Source organism: Bombina bombina, chromosome 10, assembly GCF_027579735.1.
Source record: "Bombina bombina isolate aBomBom1 chromosome 10, aBomBom1.pri, whole genome shotgun sequence".
NCBI classification, from domain to species: domain Eukaryota; kingdom Metazoa; phylum Chordata; class Amphibia; order Anura; family Bombinatoridae; genus Bombina; species Bombina bombina.
The window spans coordinates 179,293,115-179,317,198 of record NC_069508.1 but is presented as its reverse complement, the minus strand read 5'-3'; the positions used below and the strand labels follow the sequence as shown (position 1 = coordinate 179,317,198).

At 39.5% G+C, this 24,084-nt stretch overlaps 1 protein-coding gene across 1 annotated transcript in view; it reads left to right on the top strand.

Annotated features, from left to right (window-relative positions):
- Positions 1-16,310, top strand: part of BEST4 (bestrophin 4) — a 59,208-nt gene extending 42,898 nt beyond the window's left edge. The window contains exons 6-8 of the mRNA XM_053694054.1: positions 3,257-3,337; positions 3,523-3,677; positions 15,820-16,310. Coding sequence (XP_053550029.1) covers positions 3,257-3,337; positions 3,523-3,677; positions 15,820-16,258 — 675 coding nt within the window. The 3' untranslated portion in view covers positions 16,259-16,310. The remainder of the gene's footprint in view (positions 1-3,256; positions 3,338-3,522; positions 3,678-15,819) is intronic.
- Positions 16,311-24,084: the final 7,774 nt, after the last annotated feature.

Sequence of the window (24,084 nt, the reverse complement as noted above, 5' to 3'; positions counted from 1 at the left end):
ACGCACTAAATTGTACGCCCCTCTCAAATCTAATTTAGTAAAAATCTGAGCATGCCTGAGTCTTTCTATGAGTTCAGGAATGAGGGGGAGAGGGTATCGGTTTTTTATGGTTATTTTGTTCAATTGTCTGAAGTCAATGATAGGCCGAAGAGATTGGTCTTTGTTCCGCACAAAGAACATTCCTGCACCAGCAGGAGAAACCGAAGGACGGATAAACCCTTTCTTTAGATTTTCATCTAGGTAAGTTTTTAGATGATCCAGTTCTGGTTGACAAAGTGGGTATAAATGTCCAATAGGTGGTGTGGTTCCAGGTTTCAGTTCAATAGGGCAGTCGTAGATTCTGTGTGGGGGAAGGGTATCTGCTTCCTTCTTACTGAAGACTTCAGAGAACTGCTTGTACATTTCTGGTATCAGAGTTTCTGATGTGGAGGATAAACTGTGAAAAAAGGTTCTATGGCAAGTCTGTTGACAGAAATCAGAATTTAATTGAACATTTAAGGATTTCCAATTAATATCAGGTTCGTGTAGCTGTAACCAAGCTAGCCCAAGTACTATTGGGAATAATGGAGAAGTGATTACATCAAAAGTGAGATGTTCATGATGTGTTTTTAATGTAGTGACAGAGAGCGGGATGGTGTGATGTGTAATTGGCCCTGATGATATCTCAGAGCCATCAACCACACGAAGGAAAATAGGAGACAACTTTTTTATCAATGGTATTTTATTTTTAGAAACCAGAGAACTGTCAATGTAGTTTCCTTGTGCTCCTGTATCCAATATGGCTGGAATGGTCAATTGCTTATTTGCCCACTGTAGAGAAAGAAGTAAAGAACAATGAAGAGGGTTGTTATGCTTTGACTGGAGAGAAAGATTAGTATGGTACTTACTCTTCTTGTTCTGTGGCAAAGAGGGGCAATCCTTTAAAGTATGAGATGAGGATGCGCAATACATGCAGAGGCCTCTAGTCTTCCTTCTGATACGTTCTTCAGGAGTTAGAGGTCCTCTAAAAAAACTTATATCCATTGCTTCAGCACCAGTTGAATCAGTATGAGGACTGTTAGAAGTGGGATGGTTTAGAACCTTATCCTTCTTATAAACAATTTCAGGGTATTGACGTTCAAATCTTCTTTCACGTAATCTCCTATCAATTTGCCTGCTGAGCTTCATAAGGCCTTCCAATGTTTCAGGTAACTCAGTTCGGGCTAATTCATCTTTTACTGCGTCAGAGAGTCCAAGCCTGAACTGGTTTTTTAAAGCAATGGCGTTCCATTGAGAGTCAATAGAATATTGCTTGAATTCTGTTATGTAACATTCAACAGGTTTGATACCTTGCTTTAAGTTCCTCATCTTTTTCTCAGCAGTATACTGTAGGTTAGAATCATAGTATAATTCATCCATAATATCCAGAAAAGATGAAAAAGATGAAAGAACAGCATTATTTGTCTCAAAGAGAGTGTCTGCCCAAATGCGAGGTTCACCTCTTAAATAGCTTATCATTGTAAGGACTTTAACCCTATCATTTGGGTATGTTTTAGGGTTAAGGGTGAAATTAAGCAGACAAGCATTTTTGAATTGACGGTATAAATTCCTATCTCCATTGAAAAAATCTGGAGGTGCAATAAATGGTTCTGACAGATTGTCAGGAAGGCTCTGTTTAATAGAGACAGTGTCTTTTAATACTTTTCTTAAAGTTTCATTTTCTAATTGTAACTCTCTAAAGGCTTGACTAAGTTGGTCAACTCTTTGTGTTAAATTATAAACAATTTGAGGAAGCTCTGCTGGATCCATATGTTATGGCTTAGTTGTTATATCAGGTTCCTTGGTTATTTGAATCACAACTGCAGAGTCTAAATAAATTATATTTGTTTCACAACTGAAGTACAGGCTATTATATCAGCATAGACTGTTTTATTCAGAGTGATTTTTATAAGTAATGGCAGTAAGTCTTTATATGGTTATATTATATTGTTATACCATATAAATATTTAGAAGCTGAAAATAAGTATTATTATTAATAACAACTTTTGACATTAGTTGTGCTCAAACCCAATTGTGAGAGATAGTGTTCATTGTAATAAGCACTGAGGCATGAGAGATGTGAGACACACAGACCGCAGCTGCTGACAGGGGCGTGACCTGCTGCGAGACACAGCACACAGAGTAATGCTTGCAGCGTGGATATCTGAACACAGACTAGTGATTGCAATTGGTGCTGTGAGACACGCTGATTTGTAAGGAGCTGTATGGCACGCTGAGATGAATGAAGCTGTGTGACGTCACATAAAGTCCGTTACTCTCCGGTATGAGAATGTATCAAAGGAAGTTCATAGAATTAAATAAAACATACGTTGCAATCAAAGTAATATCTGAGAGACAAAGTCAATTTACATAAGTTCAAGAGAAAACATGAAATTTGTAATTAGCCGTTACTTAAGGCATCCAAGGTAAATTAGAATTGATACAAGTACCGTAGCAGTAGTAGGTAGAATCCTCCTGTTGGAAATTAAATAGCAAATCCTGTAGAGATGTGGAGTTGGAATAACTTAATACTTCTTGGAATAGCAAACTTCAGGATGAATGAGACTAGTTGTTATTAGTCCCTTTGTGAGACCAAACTGCAGCTGGTATTTGTAAATCCAAATGTTAAAGTAGTAGAAGTAAATCTTCTTTTGATAAGTATATGGCTTATGAGAATCAGAGCACTGGTTTCAGCAAACAATACTCAACAACTAAGCACTTGTTTGGGGCGGGGTGATGCCTTAAGTACAGGTGATGAAGGTGAGTTAAGGCAAAAAGTAAAAGCAGGACTGGAATCCTTACATCTACATAGTACTTGTATACCACAAGTACACTAGGTTACCTGTATAAAATTCCTATACCACACCTAAACTAGTTTACCTTATGATATTCTTATACCACACCAAGACTAGGTTGCCTGCATAGTATTCATATACCAGATCCAAACTAGGTTACTTGCATGGTACTCCTTTAGCACACCTGAATAAGGTTACCTTTGCAGTACCCCTTTACCATGTCTAGTCTATGCTGCCTTTTTACAATCCATTATACACTTACCAACTGACCAGGTACTTGAGAAGTTTTATATGAAAAGCTAGCTCTCAAATCACAGGGAAACGTTTATGAAAAAATACATATTTATAAACCAAGTTTACTATTATGAGCGTTACATGTATGTTGAATACATTTTAACGGGAATCATTAAAATGATTTATGAGTCTCTCGCTGTATGTTTCAGGTAGCTGAACAGATTATTAACCCCTTTGGAGAGGATGATGATGACTTTGAAACCAACAGATTGATAGATAGGAACCTGCAGGTGAGAATGGTCCCTGGTCCCCCAAATAAATCGCAGAATCCTTCACTTCTTTCAAAAATAGAAAATCAGTCTACAAGAAGTTCCATTTTCTGTTTATTATGTGCAAGGGCTGTTATTGTTCATTTTAATATTTTACACAAATAGAGGTCATAGGTTAAATTATTGGTGGCTCCTTCTTCCCACAGGTTTCTCTCCTGTCCGTGGATGACATGTATCAGAATTTGCCTCCGATGGGGAAAGACAAGTACTGGGATGACCAAAGTGCTGTGCCCCCTTACACTCTTGCCACTGCAGCCGAGACACTGAAACCATCATTTATGGGTTCTACCTTTGATATGCGGTAAGTTAATTAGATATATATATAATACAAACCTGGCTGTCACAGTCTCAGCTGAAATAGTAACAGGTAGTAACAGGTAGTACTGGCGCTAATACATAAGCTGAGGTTACATAAAATATAAGAATCTGAATAGATAATCAAATAGTGTCTTATAGGTAATCAAAATGTATCTAATATATGAGATGCATAAGTAAAAAAATAAAATTATAAAAAATAGCTTGAACAAGCAGTTTATAATAGAATAATACATTTATAAAAAATGAATAAAGTGCTTACAGTCAAATAAGAAAATATCTTTGATACACAACACAATATATGATAAAAACAAATAAAATCTGGACGTCCAGATATAGAAAAAAGGGCTACACGATCGTTAAAAAATAATATATATGATATGTGAAATATCCTTATAGTCAGAGGAGATCTGTAAATACAGATAACTCCTATATGTAATCTAATATGTGAAAGCGCAGTGCTCTGATTTTATGGCCAGATGTTACCGCTAGCAAAGTGGATACATCAGCTCCGGTTTACCTTATATTTGATTCTCTTTGTCCGCTCTCACGGCTCAGGCCCCTGGCTGTAGGGATTTTTTCTTCTTAGACACGCTCCTCCAAGCGCACCGTTGGACGCTCTCCACTTCTGCGTCTGATGTATCCTAGCTACGAAGTCCACGTGGGCGCAACTGTGTCAGCTAGGAAGGCTAGCGGTGCCCTCTGTGTATGCCAAATAGGTTTACCTTCACTCGTAACAGGTTCAGTAATAACTGTTAATTTGTTGCTACTTTGAGCACAATGGCATTAGCTGTCTCTGTTAAATCCTCTTAAACTCAGCATAAACAATTATTTGAGAAGATAATGGTGACATTTGTGAGCCCTTAAAGGGACAGTCTAGGCCAAAATAAACTTTCATGATTCAGATAGAGCATGTAATTTTAAACAATTTTCCAATTTACTTTTATCACCAATTTTGCTTTGTTCTCTTGGTATTCTTAGTTGAAAGCTTAACCTAGGAGGTTCATATGCTAATTTCTTAGGCCTTGAAGGCCACCTCTTTTTAGAATGCATTTTAACAGTTTTTCACCACTTGAGGGTGTTAGTTCATGTATTTCATATAGATAACACTGTGCTCGTGCACGTGAAGTTATCTGGGAGCAGGCACTGATTGGCTAAACTGCAGGTCTGTCAAAAGAACTGAAATAAAGGGGCAGTCTGCAGAGGCTTAGATACAAGATAATCACAGAGGTTAAAAGTATATTAATATAACTGTGTTGGCTATGCAAAACTGGGGAATGGGTAATAAAGGGATTATCTATCTTTTAAAACAATACAAATTCTGGTGTAGACTGTCCCTTTAAACTACAATAAGCTCTGAGTTGATTCTCCGCCATGTGAACACAGTCATCGTGTTTCACCCTTCTCTTAGGGCTTTTTCAAGATCTGTTCAATCTCCCATATCCTTTCATTTAAACCCTTTCTTTCCTAAGATATAGAGAGTCCACAACGTCATTCAATTACTAGTGGGAATATCACTCCTGGCCAGCAGGAGGAAGCAAAGAGCACCACAGCAAAGCTGTTAAGTGTCACTCCCCTACCCATAATCCCCAGTCATTCTCTTTGCCTCTGTCAATGGAGGAGGTGAAGTTTAGTGTCTGAAGAAATAAATTCCTTTTTCGGGTACTTTTCCCTGCAAGCAAGGATTTGGGTTTAGCCGAGTCCACGTCAATCTCTTCAGTAGAGTAGTGGTGGCTTTTAAGCAGTTAGGAAGTTGTGAGGTAGTCCTTGCTTTGTTTCCTAACACATTGCTGTCCATGGTACAGAAAGCCAGAGTTAGTTACTCTGTTCTTTCTTTTTCTACAGGTCTCTGTAAGGAGTATGTGTCCTTTCAAGCCTTGTGAGCTGTCTTCCTGCCAGACAGCTAGACTACAGGTAAGTGCTTTTGTCTTCTAGGTCTTGGAGACTTGCACTTTAGAAGAATATGTCATATGCAGTAGATGGGGACATTTTTAAAATCCTTTACACAGGCTTTTCTTTGGGAGCGGGCAGGCACATTATGTATGTTGAGACTAGGGGTTAATCTTCCCTTTATTGGGGCATTTTACCTCTTTGGGCTCATTTTGTTGAAATACTTTTAGTATGTGTGTGGCTTATGTTTTATACAGAGATTTATGTATAAACTTAAAATTTGGCAGTTGGTTTTCTTTGCTTACTTAGCTATAACAGGCTAACTGACAAACTGCTTGAGTTTGAAACCAGCTGCAGCTACTTGCATCTTATGATGTAGACAGAGGGAAACGCGCGCCTTTTTTTACTTGCTGCATAGTTTCCTCTCTCTGCCGGTCATGTGACTTCTCTCTGTTGTCAGAATATTTATGGAGCGAAACAGCGTCATTAAATTTCAGTCTCTTCAGTGTCGATCTACTATACGATCAAATTTTTTATTTAGTATTATGGACATGGACCAATACTCTCTGTTTTTTGACAAATGCTTGTTATGCCTAGAGGCAAAAATTATTTTGCCTATGCAATTCTGTGCTGCATGCTTAGCTAGAACACTTCAATTTAAAGATAAATTGCTGCCCTCAGAGCTCAATGTCTCTCAGGATGATGCTGTTCAGGCAATGCCACAGCTTTCTCCTCAAATGTCCCAAGCCTCTATGGCGTCACATACAGTGCCCTGCAGTTCCTCTCAGCATCCTGGAGGAGTTTATTTGCCTGCAGATTTTTCTGCACAGGTATCTTCTGTGGTATCTGCGGTATCATCTGCTTTTCCTATGCTGGGAAAACGCAAGAGGAAAATTAGACAGATAGTAAGGTTTCTTTTCCACCTACTGCTACACAGGTTGCCCTCCCTCATAAGTCTGATGAGGAGGATACGCCTGTAGCCTCTAAGGGTGAAATCTCAGATTCGGACAGTATTATTCCTTCATATGATACTGAAGAAGTAAGCTTCAGATTTAAGCTTGAATGAACACCTTCGTATACTGTTAAAAGAGGTATTGGCTACTTTGGACGACTCCGATACTTCTGTCGTTGCCAACCCTAAGAAGTCTAAAAAAAACTTATTAAATACTATGATGTTCCTTCCTCTGTGGAAGTTTTTCCTGCCCCAGACCGTGGCCTCTATTTATAAAGCCGTCAACCGCAAATACGCTGGAATTCCGCAGCGTATTTGTGGCGAGCCTGATTCGCCTTAGTTATCAAATGCTAGAAACCGGCAAAAGTAGAATTCAGTGACGTAACATACGATCCGCCTGACTCAGTCCGCACACAGATCGATGCTTACGTCACTCCAGATGTTCCGAACGCAAGTTCGACACAATCTGACTACTTTTGCTAGTTATCAAATAACTAGCAGGTACGCTCTGCACTTTTCCGGCCCAGTGTACCTTGTTTTCAATCCGCCGCAATGGAGGCGGCGGATGCCATAGGAACACCCTAACATGTACCCCGAGTCTAAACACCCCTAATCTGCCCCCCCTACACCGCCGTCACCTACATTATACTTATTAACCCCTAATCTGCCGCCCTGACACCGCCACCACCTACATTATACTTATTAACTCTTAAACCGCCGCTCCCGGACCCTGCCGCAACTAAATAAAGTTATTAACCCCTATACCGCCGCTCCTGGAGCCCACTGCCACCTACATTATATTTATTAACCCCTAATCTGCCCCCCCTACACCGCCGCCACTATATTAATTTTATTAACCCCTAAACCTAAGTCTAACCCTAACACCCCCCTAACAAATATTATTTAAATTAATCTAAATAAATATTCCTATAATTAAATAAATTATTCCTATTTAAAACTAAATACTTACCTGTAAAATAAACCCTAAGATAGCTACAATATAATTAATTGGAGCTATTTTAGGATTTATTTTTATTTTACAGGCAACTTTGTATTTATTTTAACTAGGTACAATAGTTATTAAATAGTTATTAACTATTTAATAGCTACCTAGCTAAATTAAAGACAAAATTACATGTAAAATAAAACCTAACCTAAGTTACAATTACACCTAACACTACACTACAATTAAATAAATTAAATTAAATTAATTAACTACAATTACTTACAATTAATTACAATTAAATAAAATTAACTAAAGTACAAAAACAAACAAAAACTAAATTACAGAAAATAAAAAATAATTATAAGAATTTTAAACTAATTACAGCCCTAATAAAATAAAAAAAAGCCCCCCAAAATAATAAAAAATCCCTACCCTATACTAAATTACAAATAGCCCTTAAAAGGGCTTTTTGCTGGGCATTGCCCCAAAGTAATCAGCTCTTTTACCTGTAAAAAAAGAAATACAACGCCCCCCCCCAACATTACAACCAACCACCCACACACCCAACCTTACTCTAAAACCCACCCAAACCCCCCTTAAAAAAACCTAACACTACCCCCTGAAGATCACCCTACCTTGAGCCGTCTTCACCCAACCGGGCAGAAGTGGTCCTCCAGACGGTCTGAAGTCTTCATCGAATCCGGGCATAAGAGGACCTGCAGACGAGCAAAAGTCTTCATCCAGACGGCATCTTCTATCTTCTTCCATCCGACGAAGATCGGCTCCATCTTGAAGACATCCGACGCGGAGCATCCATCCAGACCGACAACTACTCGACGAATGACTGTTCCTTTAAATGACGTCATCCAAGATGGCGTCCCTTGAATTCCGATTGGCTGATAGAATTCTATCAGCCAATCGGAATTAAGGTAGGAAAAATCCTATTGGCTGATGCAATCAGCCAATAGGATTGACCTTGCATTCTATTGGCTGATTGGAGCAGCCAATAGAATGCAAGGTCAATCGTATTGGCTGATTGGATTGTATCAGCCAATAGGATTTTTCCTACCTTAATTCCGATTGGCTGATAGAATTCTATCAGCCAATCACAATTCAAGGGACGCCATCTTGGATGACGTCATTTAAAGGAACCGTCATTCGTTCGGTCTGGATGCATGCTCCGCGTCGGATGTCTTCAAGATGGAGCCGCTCCTCGTCGGATGGACGAAGATAGAAGATGCCGTCTGGATGAAGACTTCTGCTCGTCTGGAGGACCTCTTCTGCCCGGATTCGATGAAGACTTTGGACCGTCTGGAGGACCACTTCTGCCCGGTTGGGTGAAGACGGCTCAAGGTAGGGTGATCTTCAGGGGGTTAGTGTTAGGTTTTTTTTAAGGGGGGTTTGGGTGGGTTTTAGAGTAAGGTTGGGTGTGTGGGTGGTGGGTTTTAATGTTGGGGGGTTGTATTTCTTTTTTTACAGGTACAAGAGCAGATTACTTTGGGGCAATGCCCCGCAAAAAGCCCATTTAAGGGCTATATGTAATTTAGTATAGGGTAGGGATTTTTATTATTTTGGGGGGCTTTTTTATTTTATTAGGGGGCTTAGATTAGGTGTAATTAGTTTAAAATTCTTGTAATTATTTTTTTATTTTCTGTAATTTAGTGTTTTGTTTTTTTTGTACTTTAGTTAATTTATTTAATTGTAATTAATTGTAGGTAATTGTAGTTAATTAATTTAATTTATTTAATTATAGTGTAGTGTTAGGTGTTATTGTAACTTAGGTTAGGTTTTATTTTACAGGTACTTTTGTATTTCTTTTAACTAGGTAGCTATTAAATAGTTAATAACTATTTAATAACTATTGCACCTAGTTAAAATAAATACAAAGTTGCCTGTAAAATAAAAATAAATCCTAAGCTAGATTACAATGTAACTATTAGTTATATTGTAGCGGGTTTATTTTATAGGTAAGCATTCAGTTTTAAATAGGAATAATTTAGTTAATAATAGTAAATTTATTTAGATTTATTTAAATAATATTTAAGTTAGGGGGCGTTAGGGTTAGACTTAGGTTTAGGGGTTAATTCATTTAATATAGTGGTGATGGTGTGGGGGTGGCAGATTAGGGGTTAATAAATGTAATGTAGGTGGCGGTGGGCTCCGGGAGCGGCGATTTAGGGGTTAAACATTTTATTTAGTTGAGGCAGGGTCCGGGAGCGGCAGGATAGGGGTTAATAACTTTATGTAGGTGGCGGCGGTATAGGGGGCGGCAGATTAGGGGTTAATATGTATAATGTAGGTGGGGGTGGGCTCTGGGAGCGGCGGTTTAGGGGTTAATAACTATAGTGTGGGTGCTTAGTGACAGTATAGCAAGAAAGCTGTAAAAGAGCCGAAGAGCAGCGAGATCGATGACTGTTAGTTATCAACAGTCCGCTGTTCATTGCTCCGTACTTGGTGCGCGGTTTTTTGACAGCTTTTTTGATAATTTTGGAGAGCATATTCAGGTCCGCAGCGGCGATGTTAGGCGATCTTAGGCAAGCGTATTGGGGCCGTCAAATGCAAGAAAGTCGACGGCTTGATAAATAGTGTGAAGGAGATTATTTCACAGGAATGGGAGAAGCCAGGGATTCCTTTCTCCCTGTCTCCCGTTGCTGATTCCATTAAACATTTTATGTTTACACCTAACACCCTAACAAGAACCCCGAGTCTAAACACCCCTAATCTTACACTTATTAACCCCTAATCTGCCGCCCCCGACATCGCAGACACCTACATTATTCTTATTAACCTCTAATCTGCCACTCCGGACACCGCTGCCACCTACATTATACTTATTAACCCCTAATCTGCTGCCCCCAACATCGCCGCCACCTACATTATATTTATTAACCCCTAATCTGCCGCCCCAATGTCACCGCAACCTACCTACACTTATTAACCCCTAATCTGCCGCCCCCAACATCGCCGCCACTATATTAAATGTATTAACCCCTAAACCTAAGTCTAACACCCCCTAATTGAAATATAATTAAAATAAATCTAAATAAAATTACTATCATTCCCTAAATTATTCCTATTTAAAACTAAATACCTGTAAAATAAACCATAAACTAGCTACAATATAACCAATAGTTACATTGTATCTAGCTTAGGGTTTATTTTTATTTTACAGGCAAGTTTGTATTTATTTTAACTAGGTAGAATAGTTACTAAATAGTTATTAACTATTTAATAACTACCCAGCTAATATAAATACAAATTGACCTGTAAAATAAAACCTAACCTAAGTTACAATAACACCTAACACTACACTACAATTAAATAAGTTAACTAAATTAAATACAATTAAATAAATTAAATTAGCTAAATCACCCAAAAAAACAAACACTAAATAAAAAACAAATTACACCTAATCTAATAGCCCTATCAAAATAAAAAAGCCCCCCCCAAAATAAAAAAAAACTCTAGCCTAAACTAAACTATCAATAGCCCTTAAAAGGGCCTTTTGCAGGGCATTGCCCCAAAGAAATCAGCTCTTTTACCTGTAAAAAAAAAAAAATACAAACAACCCCCCAACAGTAAAACCCACCACCCACACAACCAACCCCACAAATAAAATACTAACTAAAAAAACCTAAGCTCCCCATTGCCCTGAAAAGGGCATTTGGATGGGCATTGCCATTAAAAGGGCATTTAGCTCTTTTGCAGGCCCAAAGCCCTAACCTAAAAAATAAACCCACCCAATACACCCTCAAAAAAATCCTAACACTAACCCCCGAAGATTCACTTACCGGGAGAAGTCTTCATCCAAGCGGCAAGATGTCCTCAACGAAGCCGGCAGAAGTGGTCCTCCAGACGGGCAGAAGGGCCTGAAAAAGATCCAAATGCCCTTATAAGGGCAATGCCCATCCAAATGCCCTTTTCAGGGCAATGGGGAGCTTAGGTTTTTTTAGTTAGTATTTTATTTGGAGGGTTTTAAGGGCTATTGATAGTTTAGTTTAGGCTAAGGTTTTTTTTATTTTTGGGGGGCTTTTTTTATTTTGATAGGGCTATTAGATTAGGTGTAATTAGTTTAAAGATCTGTAATTTGTTTTTTATTTTCTGTAATTTAGTGGGTTTTTGTTTGTGATTTAGCTAATTTAATTTATTTAATTGTATTTAATTTAGTTCATTTATTTAATTGTAGTATAGTGTTAGGTGTTATTGTAACTTAGGTTAGGTTTTATTTTACAGGTCAATTTGTATTTATTTTAGCTAGGTAGTTATTAAATAGTTAATAACTATTTAATAACTATTCTACCTAGTTAAAATAAATACAAACTTGCCTGTAAAATAAAAATAAACCCTAAGCTAGATACAATGTAACTATTTGTTATATTGTAGCTAGCCTAGGGTTTAATTTTATAGGTAAGTATTTAGTTTTAAATAGCAATAATTTAGTTAATTATAGTAATTTTCTTTAAATTTATTTAAATTATATTTGTTAGGGGGTGTTAGATTTAGGGGTTAATACATTTAATATAGTGGCGGCGACGTTGGGGATGGCAGATTAGTGGTTAAGAATAATGTAGGTGACGGCGATGTTAGGGGCGGCAGATTAGGGGTTAATAATATTTAACTAGTGTTTGCGAGGCGGGAGTGTGGCGGTTTAGGGGTTAATATGTTTATTCTAGTGGCGCGATGTCCGGAGCTGCAGTTTAGGGGTTAATATTTTTATTATAGTGTTTACGATGCAGGAGGGCCTTGGTTTAGGGGTTAATAGGTAGTTTATGGGTGTTAGTGTACTTTTAAGCACTTTAGTTATGAGTTTTATACTACAGCGTTGTACTATAAAACTCTTAACTACTGACTTTAGAATGCGTTACGGATCTTGTCGGTAGAGGCTATACCGCTCACTTTTTGGCCTCCCAGGACAGACTCGTAATACCGGCGCTATGGAAGTCCCAGAGAAAAAAGGGTTTACAAAGTTTACGTAAGTCGTTTTGCGGTAAGGCCAAAAAAGTGTGCGGTGCCCCTAAACCTGCAAGACTCGTAATAGCAGTGGTAGTGAAAAAGCAGCGTTAGGACCTGTTAACGCTGCTTTTTCAGCTTAACGCAAAACTCGTAATCTAGCCGAATGTTTTTTCCTTCATTGGCAAAATGTATGTCCAAATTAAAGGGACGGCAATGGGCACCAGGTTTGCACCAAGCTACGCAAATCTATTTATGGGGAACTTGGAAACAGAATCCCTAGGTTCAAGTGGCTTGTTGAAAACCCTGGTGACATAAGCGGTACATAGATGACATACTTATTATATGGAAAGGTGATGAGGAATCTCTTAGGGAATTTTTCGGATAATGAACAGGAACAACAAAAGTTTCACGTATGAATTAAGTAAAGAAAGAATGTCCTTTCTAGATCTCGACATTGAAAACTCTTCAAATAAGAGACAAAAACTTTCTTTAAAAAGTAGATGCAAATAATTTTTTCTTCATGCCAATAGATGCCACCTAACTAGATCGAAGAGTAAAATCCCCAAAGCCCAATTTTTAAGAGTAAGAAAGAATTGGTCGAGAGTTATAGACATATGAAGAACAAGTGAAAATTCTGAGCGAAAAATTCTCTAATAGGGGCTATAATGAAAGGGAAATAGAGAGTACCTATGAAGAGATAACAAAGGCTGAGAGGGATAGCCTTCTACAGTATAGGAATAAAGAAAAGAAAATAGACCCACCTTATAATACTGACCAAGATATTAAAGTACTGTTCATACAAAAAATCAAAGAATTTAAGAAACATTTTAGTACCAAGTGAATCCAAAAGGAAGACACCTGGTATTATCCAACATGATCTCTTGGGGAATGAGGTTAAAGTTTTTTTCCCCTGTCATTGTTGCAGATCTTGCCATTATAGTAAGAAAATAAAACAGTTTCCTTCTCATTAGACAGGTGAAAAGTTTGATATCAGAGATATACAATTAGATGCACAGATAAAGGTGTCATCTATCTGATTGAGTGTAGTTGCAAGAAGCAATATTTAGGAGAGATAGTAAAAGTAATACAAGACTGGAGAGGGAGTAATTATGAAACTAAGCTGCTAAAAAGGGAGGCAGAGCTTATATATAGAATGAAGACATTACACCCACTGGGGCTAAATTCCGAGTTCAGGTATGAATAATAGATGTATACGATATCGGCTTTTTTTCTACAGCTGATGAGAAAAAAGTAATAACAGTTGTATTGTTTGTTTTGTTTTTTCAAATATCCTGAACTACTGATTATTATACTTAAAAATGTATTTTCTTTTTTTACCTTCCATGAGATGTAACATAGAAAGTACAAAGTCACTATTGTACCACTATTGTATCAGGTATATACCACCTTAACAACTTATCACACCCCTATTTACCAAACCACTAACAGAAGAAGAGAAAGGGGTTTAAATTAAAGGATATGGGAGATTGAACACATCTTGAAAAAGCCCTAAGAGAAGTGTGAAACGCATTGACTGTGTTCACAAGGAGGAGGATCATCTCAGAGCTTATTGTAGCTTACTGACTCACGACTTTCACCATTATCAGCTAAAATAATTGTTTATGCTGAGTTTAAGAGGATTTAACAGACACCACTAATGCCATTGTGCTCAAAGTAGTAACATCTTAAAGGGACACTGAACCCAAATTTTTTCTTTTGTAATTCAGAAAGAGCATGCAATTTTAAGCAACTTTCTAATTTACTCCTATTATCAATTTTTCTTCTTTCTCTTGCTATCATTATTTGAAAAAGAATTCATCTGAGCTTTTTTTTTGGTTTCAGTACTCTGGACTGCACTTTTTTTATTGGTGGATGAATTTATCCACCAATCAGCAAGGACAACCCAGGTTGTTCACCAAAAATGGGCCGGCATCTAAACTTACATTCTTGCATTTCAAATAAAGATACCAAGAGAATGAAGAAAATATGATAATAGGAGTAAATTAGAAAGTTGCTTAAAATTTCATGCTCAATCTGAATTACAAAAGAAAAATTTTGGGTACAGTGTCCCTTTAACATTTATTACTGAACCTATTATGAGTGAAGGTAAGCCTATTTGGTATACACGGAGGGCACCGCTAACGTCACTATGGGGATTCCCCTTCCTAGCTGACGCGGTTGCACCCACGTGACCTTTGTAGCTAGGATACATCAGACGCGGAAGTGGACAGCGTCCAACAGCGCTCTTGGAGGAGCGTGTCTAAGGAGAAAGAATCCCCAGTCAGGGGCTTGAGATGTGAGAGTGGATGAATTGAATCAAATATAAGGTAAACCATTAGAGAAGAAATCTAAAAAACACTGGGTGCACATCCAACCATGTCATGTCATTACAGAAGCACTCTAAAAATCACTGGGTGCACATCCAACAATGTAATTAGAGAAGATCTCTAAAAAAAACACTGGGTGCACATCTAAACATGCCATACCATTACCAAAGCACTCTAAAAATCACTGGGTGCACATCCAACCATGTTATTAGAGAAAAACTCTAAAAAACACTGGGTGCACATCCAACCATACCATGTCATTACAGAAGCACTCTAAAAATCACTGGGTGCACATCCAACCATGTCATTAGAGAAGAACTCTAAAAATCACTGGGTGCACATCCAACCATACCATTTCATTACAGAAGCACTCTAAAAATCACTGGGTGCACATCCAACCATGTCATTAGAGAAGAACTCTAAAAATTACTGGGTGCATGTCCAACCATGTCATGTCATTAGATAAGTAAAACAAAGCTGGGTGCACATCCCACCATGCTCACACCACAGGCCCAGCCTTAGATCTTGAAGTGAGGTTGGTGGTTGGGGACACTGAATGTCCAAAGCCTGCATTGAATATTGCACAAGGAAATGCTTGTGCAGCACTGCCCCCCTGCTCTCACATGAACTATCGCATGGCAACAGGGTCTGTCAATCACCCCTAATGAACAGGGCATGGCCATCTAAATTGTTCTGAGAGTGTTGCCCAGGTCTGGGCATGTGAACTTTTCATGTAAACAATTTAATACACTCCAGAAGGTAAAATGGGTCACTGCGAACACAACAAAAAAGAGAAAATCTTACAGTACACTGTCCCTTTAATGAACCTAAAAAAATGCTTATACACAGTATTTATTTTTAATTTAAATGGTGATCTACAGATGAATAGTTAAAAAATGTCCAGAAAAAAAAGGTGTTTAGGTTACTATGTTACGTTATTTTAACCTTGTTTGGGGTTCTTTGAAACGTTGATAGTCAATTGAAGAACTAATTAAGTGTTGCGTTACGTATTCTGTTTGCATTTTTCTTCTATTCTAACAAAGAACATTTAATGTTTCAGTAATTTAGGGGATTCCGAACAGTGCCAGGCGATACCTGTCACCCCAAACACCCCCCGAGCTCGCACCCCCATGCTCGGCAGATTCCTCTCTTCTGCCCCCTCGCCTGCAGTCAGTATGAAGAACTTTATGAATCGTGGTATGCGAAACCACCTTGTCCGGTTCCGTACGGATGGCTATCCTTCTCCCAACCCAAACGCCCGCCATTCCGAGCAGGAATTAGACTATGTTGCCCGCATTGATGAAGAGGAAACAACAGAGGATGAGAAGGAGAGTAAGGCCAGCGAGCCCCCCACACCAAGAGTCCAGTTTAAGGTACCTCATAGACTACAGGCCTCCGAGAAGCAGAAGAAGATGGAGCAGCCCAAAATACCAACTCTGCTAATCACTGTTGATGAACCTTCTGATGAGAGTTTGAACCAAGACCATAGTGAAAGCTAGACCCATTAACGCACTCACATTAACAACAGTAAAGTGTTATCCTACAAGGAACTGTAATATACGTATATTCTGTGCATTCTTGCACATGCTCAGTAGGAGCTGGTGACTCAAAAAGTGTAAATATAAAAAGGCTGTGCACATTTTGGTAATGTAAGTAAATTGGGAAGATGTTTAAAATTGCTGCTCTATCTGAATCATTAAAGTTTAAATTTTAACTTAAGAGTTTTCTAGAGCTTGCAAGATGCATTCAAACCTCTTCCTAAGGCTAAGGAAATAAAAACAATTCCAAGATGTAATCACAGAATACATAAAACACATTTTATGGTGAACTCTATTTTAATTTTCTTTTAAATTGTCAAAAAGAAAAATATATATAGTTTATGAAAGCCAATTAATCATGTTTAAAAAGTATAAATAGCATGTGCCCGGTTGATAAAAGATGTTACTGACACCTGAGTGCATAGCAGCCCTAGAAGTAACCTGGTAATAGCCTACTCCACCTCATAGATTTTCGTTCATTAACCCTCTCTCTACTTCCAAGTAAACAGGGATCTATAAAATAAAGCATCACATTCTGAAATTTTAAAGTTAGAATTTTTTTAAACAAGGGGGTGTTGCATTTTCCTCTAACCTGTAGGTGCTCATCTGTCCCAAGACACCATGGTGTTTAAGGGCACCTTCTCAGTAGACCTGTGCATTCGGCACTAAACGGATGCTGAAGATGCAAAGCTACAAGCCACATTTGGCAATTCTGGATTTGCACAGATCTTAAAGTGACATGAAACCCAATTTTTTTTTCTTTCATGATTTGGAAAGTCCATGGAATTTTAAACAATTTCCAATTTACTTATAATATCTAATTCTTATTTCCTTGATATCATTTGTTGAAAAACATATCAAAAGAGGCTAAGTAGCTGCTGATTGATGGCTGCACATAGATGCCTCGTTTGATTGACCCACCCATGGGCATTGCTATTTCTTCAACAAAGGATATCTGAAGAATGAAGAAAATAGAAGTCAGTTGAAATGTTGTTTAAAATTGTATTCTCTATCTGAGTCATGAAAGAAATTTTGGGTTTCATGTCCCTTTAACCCCTTCACCCAATCGGACGTATATATATGTTGTGCTATCGTACCACACCATATATATATATATATATATATATATATATATATATATATATATATATATAGTTGCTTCAGGAGGCTCCAGCAATCTCGGCTGTTAAGTTACAGCCGAGATCTGGAGCTCCTGAAGCTTCAGGCATCTGCCTCATATGGAGCAGGAGTGCAATAGGTGCTTCGGCTCCATATGACGTCAGATGTCTGATCGTTACAGACTATGATACTGTGTGGAATAATGTGAGCATTTTCCTTTGAGTCTCATGCCCCTGGTAAGAAACATAATTAAATCAAATTAAACCCAAAAATCACCTTAAAACCATATATGCAGCAAAAAAATTAAGTATCTGTCTTACTACCTACCACACCCCTTTAAATGTCACATCCTTAGTATGGTCATGTACTGTGAGCTATAATAAGAACATGGTAGCAACCAATTGCTAATGTATTTGCTCTAAGCAAGGATCTAAGGTGGCAAAGTAAAATAGATTTTTTAAATAGCTTTTTTAAACTATGCACCCATTGTCAGTCGCATGAGAATTTTGGTTCAGTTTTTGGAATAAAGTGAAGCTAAACCTAGAGACTAATTCTGGTGGTTCTCAGGTACACTATTAAAAAGAAAATTTATGCTTACCTGATAAATTTGTTTCTTTTTAGACACGAGGAGTCCACAGATTTCATCCTTACTTGTTGGATTACGGCTCCTGGTCAGCAGGAGGAGGCAAAGAGCACCACAGCAGAGCTGTATATATAGCTCCTCCCTTCCCTCCCACTCCAGTCATTCTATCGAAGTTAGGAAGAGAAAGGAAAAGCCAAGGTGCAGAGGTGACTCAAGTTTAACAAAAATAAAGACCTGTCTTAGAAAATGACAGGGTGGGCCGTGGACTCGTCATATCGTAAAAGAAACAAATTTACCAGGTAAGCATAAATTTCCTTTTCTTTTACAAGATATGACAAGTCCACGGATTTCATCCTTACTTTTGGGATACAATACCAAAGCTATAGGACACGGATGAAAGGGAGGGACAAGACAGGAACCTAAATGGAAGGCACCACTGCTTGAAGAACCTTTCTCCCAAAAACAGCCTCAGACGAGGCAAAAGTATCAAATTTGTAAAAGTTGGAAAAAGTGTGAAGAGAAGACCAAGTTGCAGCCTTGCAAATCTGTTCAACAGAAGCATCATTTTTAAATACCCATGAGGAAGCCACAGCACTAGTGGAATGAGACGTAATTCGTTCTGGAGGCTGCTGTCCAGCAGTCTCATATGTAACACGGATGACACTCTTCAGCCAAAAAGAAAGAGAGGTATAGCCATAGCTTTCTGACCCCCACTTTTCCCAGAAAAAAACAACAAACAAGGAAGATGTTTGACAAAAATCCTTAGTCGCCTGCAAGTAGAACTTCAAGGCACGGACTACATCCAAATTATGTAACAGATGCTCCTTCTTAGAAGAAGGGTTAGGACACAAGGAAGGAACAACAATTTCCTGATTAATATTTTTGTTAGAAACAACCTTAGGAAGAAACCCAGGTTTGGTACGCAACACTACCTTATCGGAATGAAATATAAGATAAGGAGAATCAACATTGTAATGCAGAAAGCTCAGAAACTCTGCGAGCAGAGGAAATAGCAACCAAAAATAAAACCTTCCAAGATAATAACTTGATATCTATGGAATGCATAGGTTCAAACGGAACCCCTTGAAGAACATTAAGAACTAAATTCAAACTCCAAGGAAGAGCAATTGGTCTAAACACAGGCCTGATTCTTGTCAGAGCCTGACGAAAGGATTGAACATCTGGAACATCTGCCAGACGCTTGTGTAGCAAAATAGACAAAGCAGAAATCTGTCCCTTTAAGGAACTTGCTGACAACCCTTTCTCCAATCCTTCCTGGAGAAAAGATAAAATCCTAGGAATCCTAACCTTACTCCATGAGTAGCCCTTGGATTCGCACCAATAAAGATATTTACGCCATATCTTAAGGTAAATTTTTCTAGTAACATGCTTGCGTGCCTGAATCAAGGTATAAATGACCGAATCAGAAAACCCTCGCTTAGATAAAATCAAGTGTTCAATCTCCAGGCAGTCAGCTGCAGAGAAATTAGATTTGGATGATGGAAGGGTCCCTGAATGAGGTCGTGCCTCAATGGAAGCTTCCACGTTGGCAGAGATGACATGTCCACCAGATCGGCATACCAAGTCCTGCGAGGCCACGCAGGAGCGATGAGAATCACTGAGGCCCTCTCCTGTTTGACTCGAGCAATCACCCGAGGAAGTAGAGCAAACGGAGGAAACACATAAGCTAGGTTGAACGACCAAGGCACTGCCAAGGCATCTATCATTTTGGCCTGAGGATCCCTGGACCTGGATCCGTATCTTGGGAGCTTGGCATTCTGACGAGACGCCATAAGATCCAGCTCCGGCCTGCCCCATCTGAGAATCAGGCTGGCAAAGACCTCCAGATGAAGTTCCCATTCCCCTAGATGAAACGTCTGGCTGCTCAAAAAATCCGCCTCCCAGCTCTCCACTCCTGGGATGCAGATTGCTGACAGATAACAAGAGTGAGTTTCCGCCCACTGAATTATCTTGGATACTTCTGTCATTGCCAAGGAACGCCTTGTTCCTCCCTGATGATTGATGTAAGCCACAGTCGTGATGTTGTCCGACTGGAATCTGATGAATTTGGCCGAAGCCAACTGAGGCCAAGCCTGAAGCGCATTGAATATTGCTCTCAAAAAAAGAATATTGATGGGAAGTAGAGACTCAGACCGAGTCCACACACCCTGAGCCTTCAGGGAGTTCCAAACTGCACCTCATCCTAGCAGGCTGGCGTCCGTTGTCACTATCACCCATGAGGGTCTGCGGAAGCACGTCCCCTGGGACAGATGATCCGGCGACAACCACCAAAGAAGAGAGTCCCTTGTCTCCTGATCGAGATCTATTTGAGGAGACAAATTTGCATAATCTCCATTCCATTGTCTGAGCATGCTCAGTTGAAGAAGTCTGAGATGAAAGCGAGCAAATGGAATGATGTCCATTGCTGCCACTATCAATCCAATTGCTTCCATGCACTGAGCCACTGACGGCTGAGGATTGGACTTAAGGGTTCGACATGTATTCAAAATCTTTAACTTTATGACTTCCGTCAGAAAAATTTTCATGGAAAGAGAGTCGATTAGAGTCCCCAGGAAAGGAACCCTTGTCTGTGGAATTAGCGAACTCTTTTCTAGATTCACCTTCCACCCGTGAGTCCATAGGAAGGACAGAATAATGTCAGTATGAAACTTTGTCAGCTGATAAGACGATGCCTGGATCAGAATATCGTCCAGATAAGGCGCCACTGCAATGCCCTTCGGCCTGAGAACCACTAGCAGAGACCCTAGAACCTTTGTGAAGATTCTGGGTGCCGTGGCCAGACCGAAAGGAAGGGCCACGAACTGAAAATGTTTGTCCAGAAAGGCAAACCTCAGGAACTGGTGATGATCTCTGTGTATAGGAATATTAAGGTATGCATCCTTTAAACCCAAGGTAGTCATATATTGACCCTTCTGGATCAATGGAAGAATTGTCCGAATAGTCTCCGTCTTGAAGGATGGGACTCTGAGAAACTTGTTTAGACTCTTGAGATCTAAGATGGGTCGGAACGTTCCCTCTTTTTTGGGAACTACAAAAAGATTTGAGTAAAACCCCTGCCCCTGTTCCTCTAATGGAACGGGACAAATTACTCCCATGGAGAAGAGGTCTTTTACACAACATAAGAACGCCTCTCTTTTTATCTGGTCTACAGACAATCGTGAAAGAAGAAACCTTCCTCTGGGGAAGGAATTTTTGAACTCCAACTGATACCCTTGAGACACGACTTCCAGTGTCCAGGGATCCTGAACGTCTCTTATCCAAGCCTGGACAAAGAGAGAAAGTTTGCCCCCTACTAGATCCGGTCCCGGATCGGGGGCCGCCCCTTCATGCTGCCTTGGTAGCAGCAGCAGGCTTCTTGGGTTGTTTACCCTTGTTTCAAGCCTGGTTGGGTCTCCAGGTGGGCTTGGCTTGCGAATAATTCCCTTCCTGTTTAGTGGAAGAGGAGACTCCCTTGAAATTTCGAAAGGAACGAAAATTACTCTGTCGTCCCCTTTGCTTAGATGTCTTATCTTGAGGGAGGAGGTGACCCTTACCTCCCGTGATGTCAGAAATGATTTCTTTCAAGTCAGGCCCGAATAGGGTCTGTCCCTTGAAAGGAATAGCCAAAAGCTTGGATTTAGAGGACACATCCGCAGACCAAGATTTCAACCATAAGGCTCTTCGTGCTAAGATGGAGAATCTTAGCTGCCAATTTGGTGATCTGAAAGGAAGCATCCGTAATAAAAGAATTAGCCAGCTTAAGGGCCTTAATTCTACCCTGTATTTCCTCCAAAGAAGTCTCAGTTCTAAGAGACTCTTCTAGAGCGTCAAACCAAAAAGCAGCCGCAGTCGTGACTGTTACAATGCAGGCCGCCGGTTGCAATAAGAACCCTTGATGAACAGAGTTTTTTGAGAAGACCCTCCAACTTCTTATCCATGGGGTCTTTTGAAAGCACAACTGTCCTCGATAGGGATAGTCGTACGCTTAGCCAGAGTAGAGATAGCTCCCTCCACCTTAGGGACCGTCTGCCAAGAATCCCGAACGGTGTCAGCTATAGGGTACATTTTCTTAAAAATAGGGGAAGGGGAGAACGGGATACCCAGTCTTTCCCATTCCCTAGCAATAATTTCCGAAATTCTCTTAGGAACCGGAAAAACATCAGAATAAGAAGGAACCTCCAAATATCTGTCCATCTTACTCAATTTCTCTGGAGGCACCACAATAGAGTCACAGTCACCAAAGCCTCTTGTAGCAACAGGCGGAGGTGTTCAAGCTTAAACCTGAAGGACATCACGTCCGAATCTGTCTGGGGCAATGCACTTCCTGAGTCAGACAGTTCCCCATCAGACAGGGCCTCCCTACCCCTCAATTCAGAGCCCTGGGAGGGTACATCGGAGATTGCCATCAAAGCATCAGAAGTCGCAAAGACCACATGGTTCTCTGTCCTACTACGTTTGCCTTGTAAAGCTAGCAACTTAGGTAAAACTTCTGAAAGAGTGGATGACATAACTGCAGCCATATCTTGCAGGGAGGAGGCAGACGCAGTTGAAGAGCACGGTGTCGCCTGCGCGGGCGTTAAGAGCTGTGACGCTTGGGGAGAAAGTTGCGGCATACTCTGAAACTCATCAGTCTAAGAAACATCCTTAGATATATCTTTGTTAAAGAAAATCTGCTCTCTAAACTGCAATGCCCTCTCAGTGCATGAGGGACAAAAAGTAACAGGGGGTTCCACATTGGCATTTAAACACATGGAACAAGTACTGGCATTAAGATCGTCCATTGATACAAAAAAATGGTATTGGTCGTAGTATTTAATTATGTAATACACCTAATACATACAGAATTTGAAAATATGCAACAGAAAACCGTTTGCAAAACAAAAATAACTGTGCCTTTAAAAAATAAAAAATTCTTTATAACTGTACAAATTTTTTATAACTGCCTTTGAACAAAAAGAACCGTGTCTTACATATGCCCAATAAAGCTAACTAAATGTGATCAGTAACTGCACACTTGAAAAATAAGCACATCCCTGCTCCCTATGACCCGGTGACAACGGCAACCCGATCAACAGAGTGCCTAAAACCGCCGGTGTTTTTCTACCACCCACGCGGTCCAGACAAACACCGGAGTCGAAAGCACACTGTCCGACTCCCAGGAACAAACAGTGCGGCTTCTTCCAGCGCACAAATGAAGGCCCCGCCTATCGTGGGCGTATCAATTCGAAGAGATTTTACACATAACTGTCAAAAAACATAAGCCAGTCCCCTTTGAACTAACAAACTCCTGATCTGCTGTTATTAAAAACCCTGCCGGGACCAATTCTAGAGCAGTGCTATCCCCGGAGTATAATACTCCAAGCCAGATCCCCAGCCCAAACGTAAAGAGGGTTAAAAACAGTATCTCACCAATAAAAACCCCATATAAACATTATGCAGTCCCAAAATAAGCCAAATAATGAAAGGAGCCCTTCAGTACCGTGTATAGTTGGACACAGACAGTGAACAGAAGAGCCCAGTTTACAGAGGAAAAAAACATAATTTATGTAAGAACTTACCTGATAAATTCATTTCTTTCATATTAGCAAGAGTCCATGAGCTAGTGACGTATGGGATATACATTCCTACCAGGAGGGGCAAAGTTTCCCAAACCTCAAAATGCCTATAAATACACCCCTCACCACACCCACAATTCAGTTTAACGAATAGCCAAGAAGTGGGGTGATAAGAAAAAAGTGCGAAAGCATATAAAATAAGGAATTGGAATAATTGTGCTTTATCCAAAAAAATCATAACCACCACAAAAAAGGCCGGGCCTCATGGACTCTTGCTAATATGAAAGAAATGAATTTATCAGGTAAGTTCTTACATAAATTATGTTTTCTTTCATGTAATTAGCAAGAGTCCATGAGCTAGTGACGTATGGGATAATGATTACCCAAGATGTGGATCTTTCCACGCAAGAGTCACTAGAGAGGGAGGGATAAAATAAAGACAGCCAATTCCTGCTGAAAATAATCCACACCCAAAATAAAGTTTAATGAAAAACATAAACAGAAGATTCAAACTGAAACCGCTGCCTGAA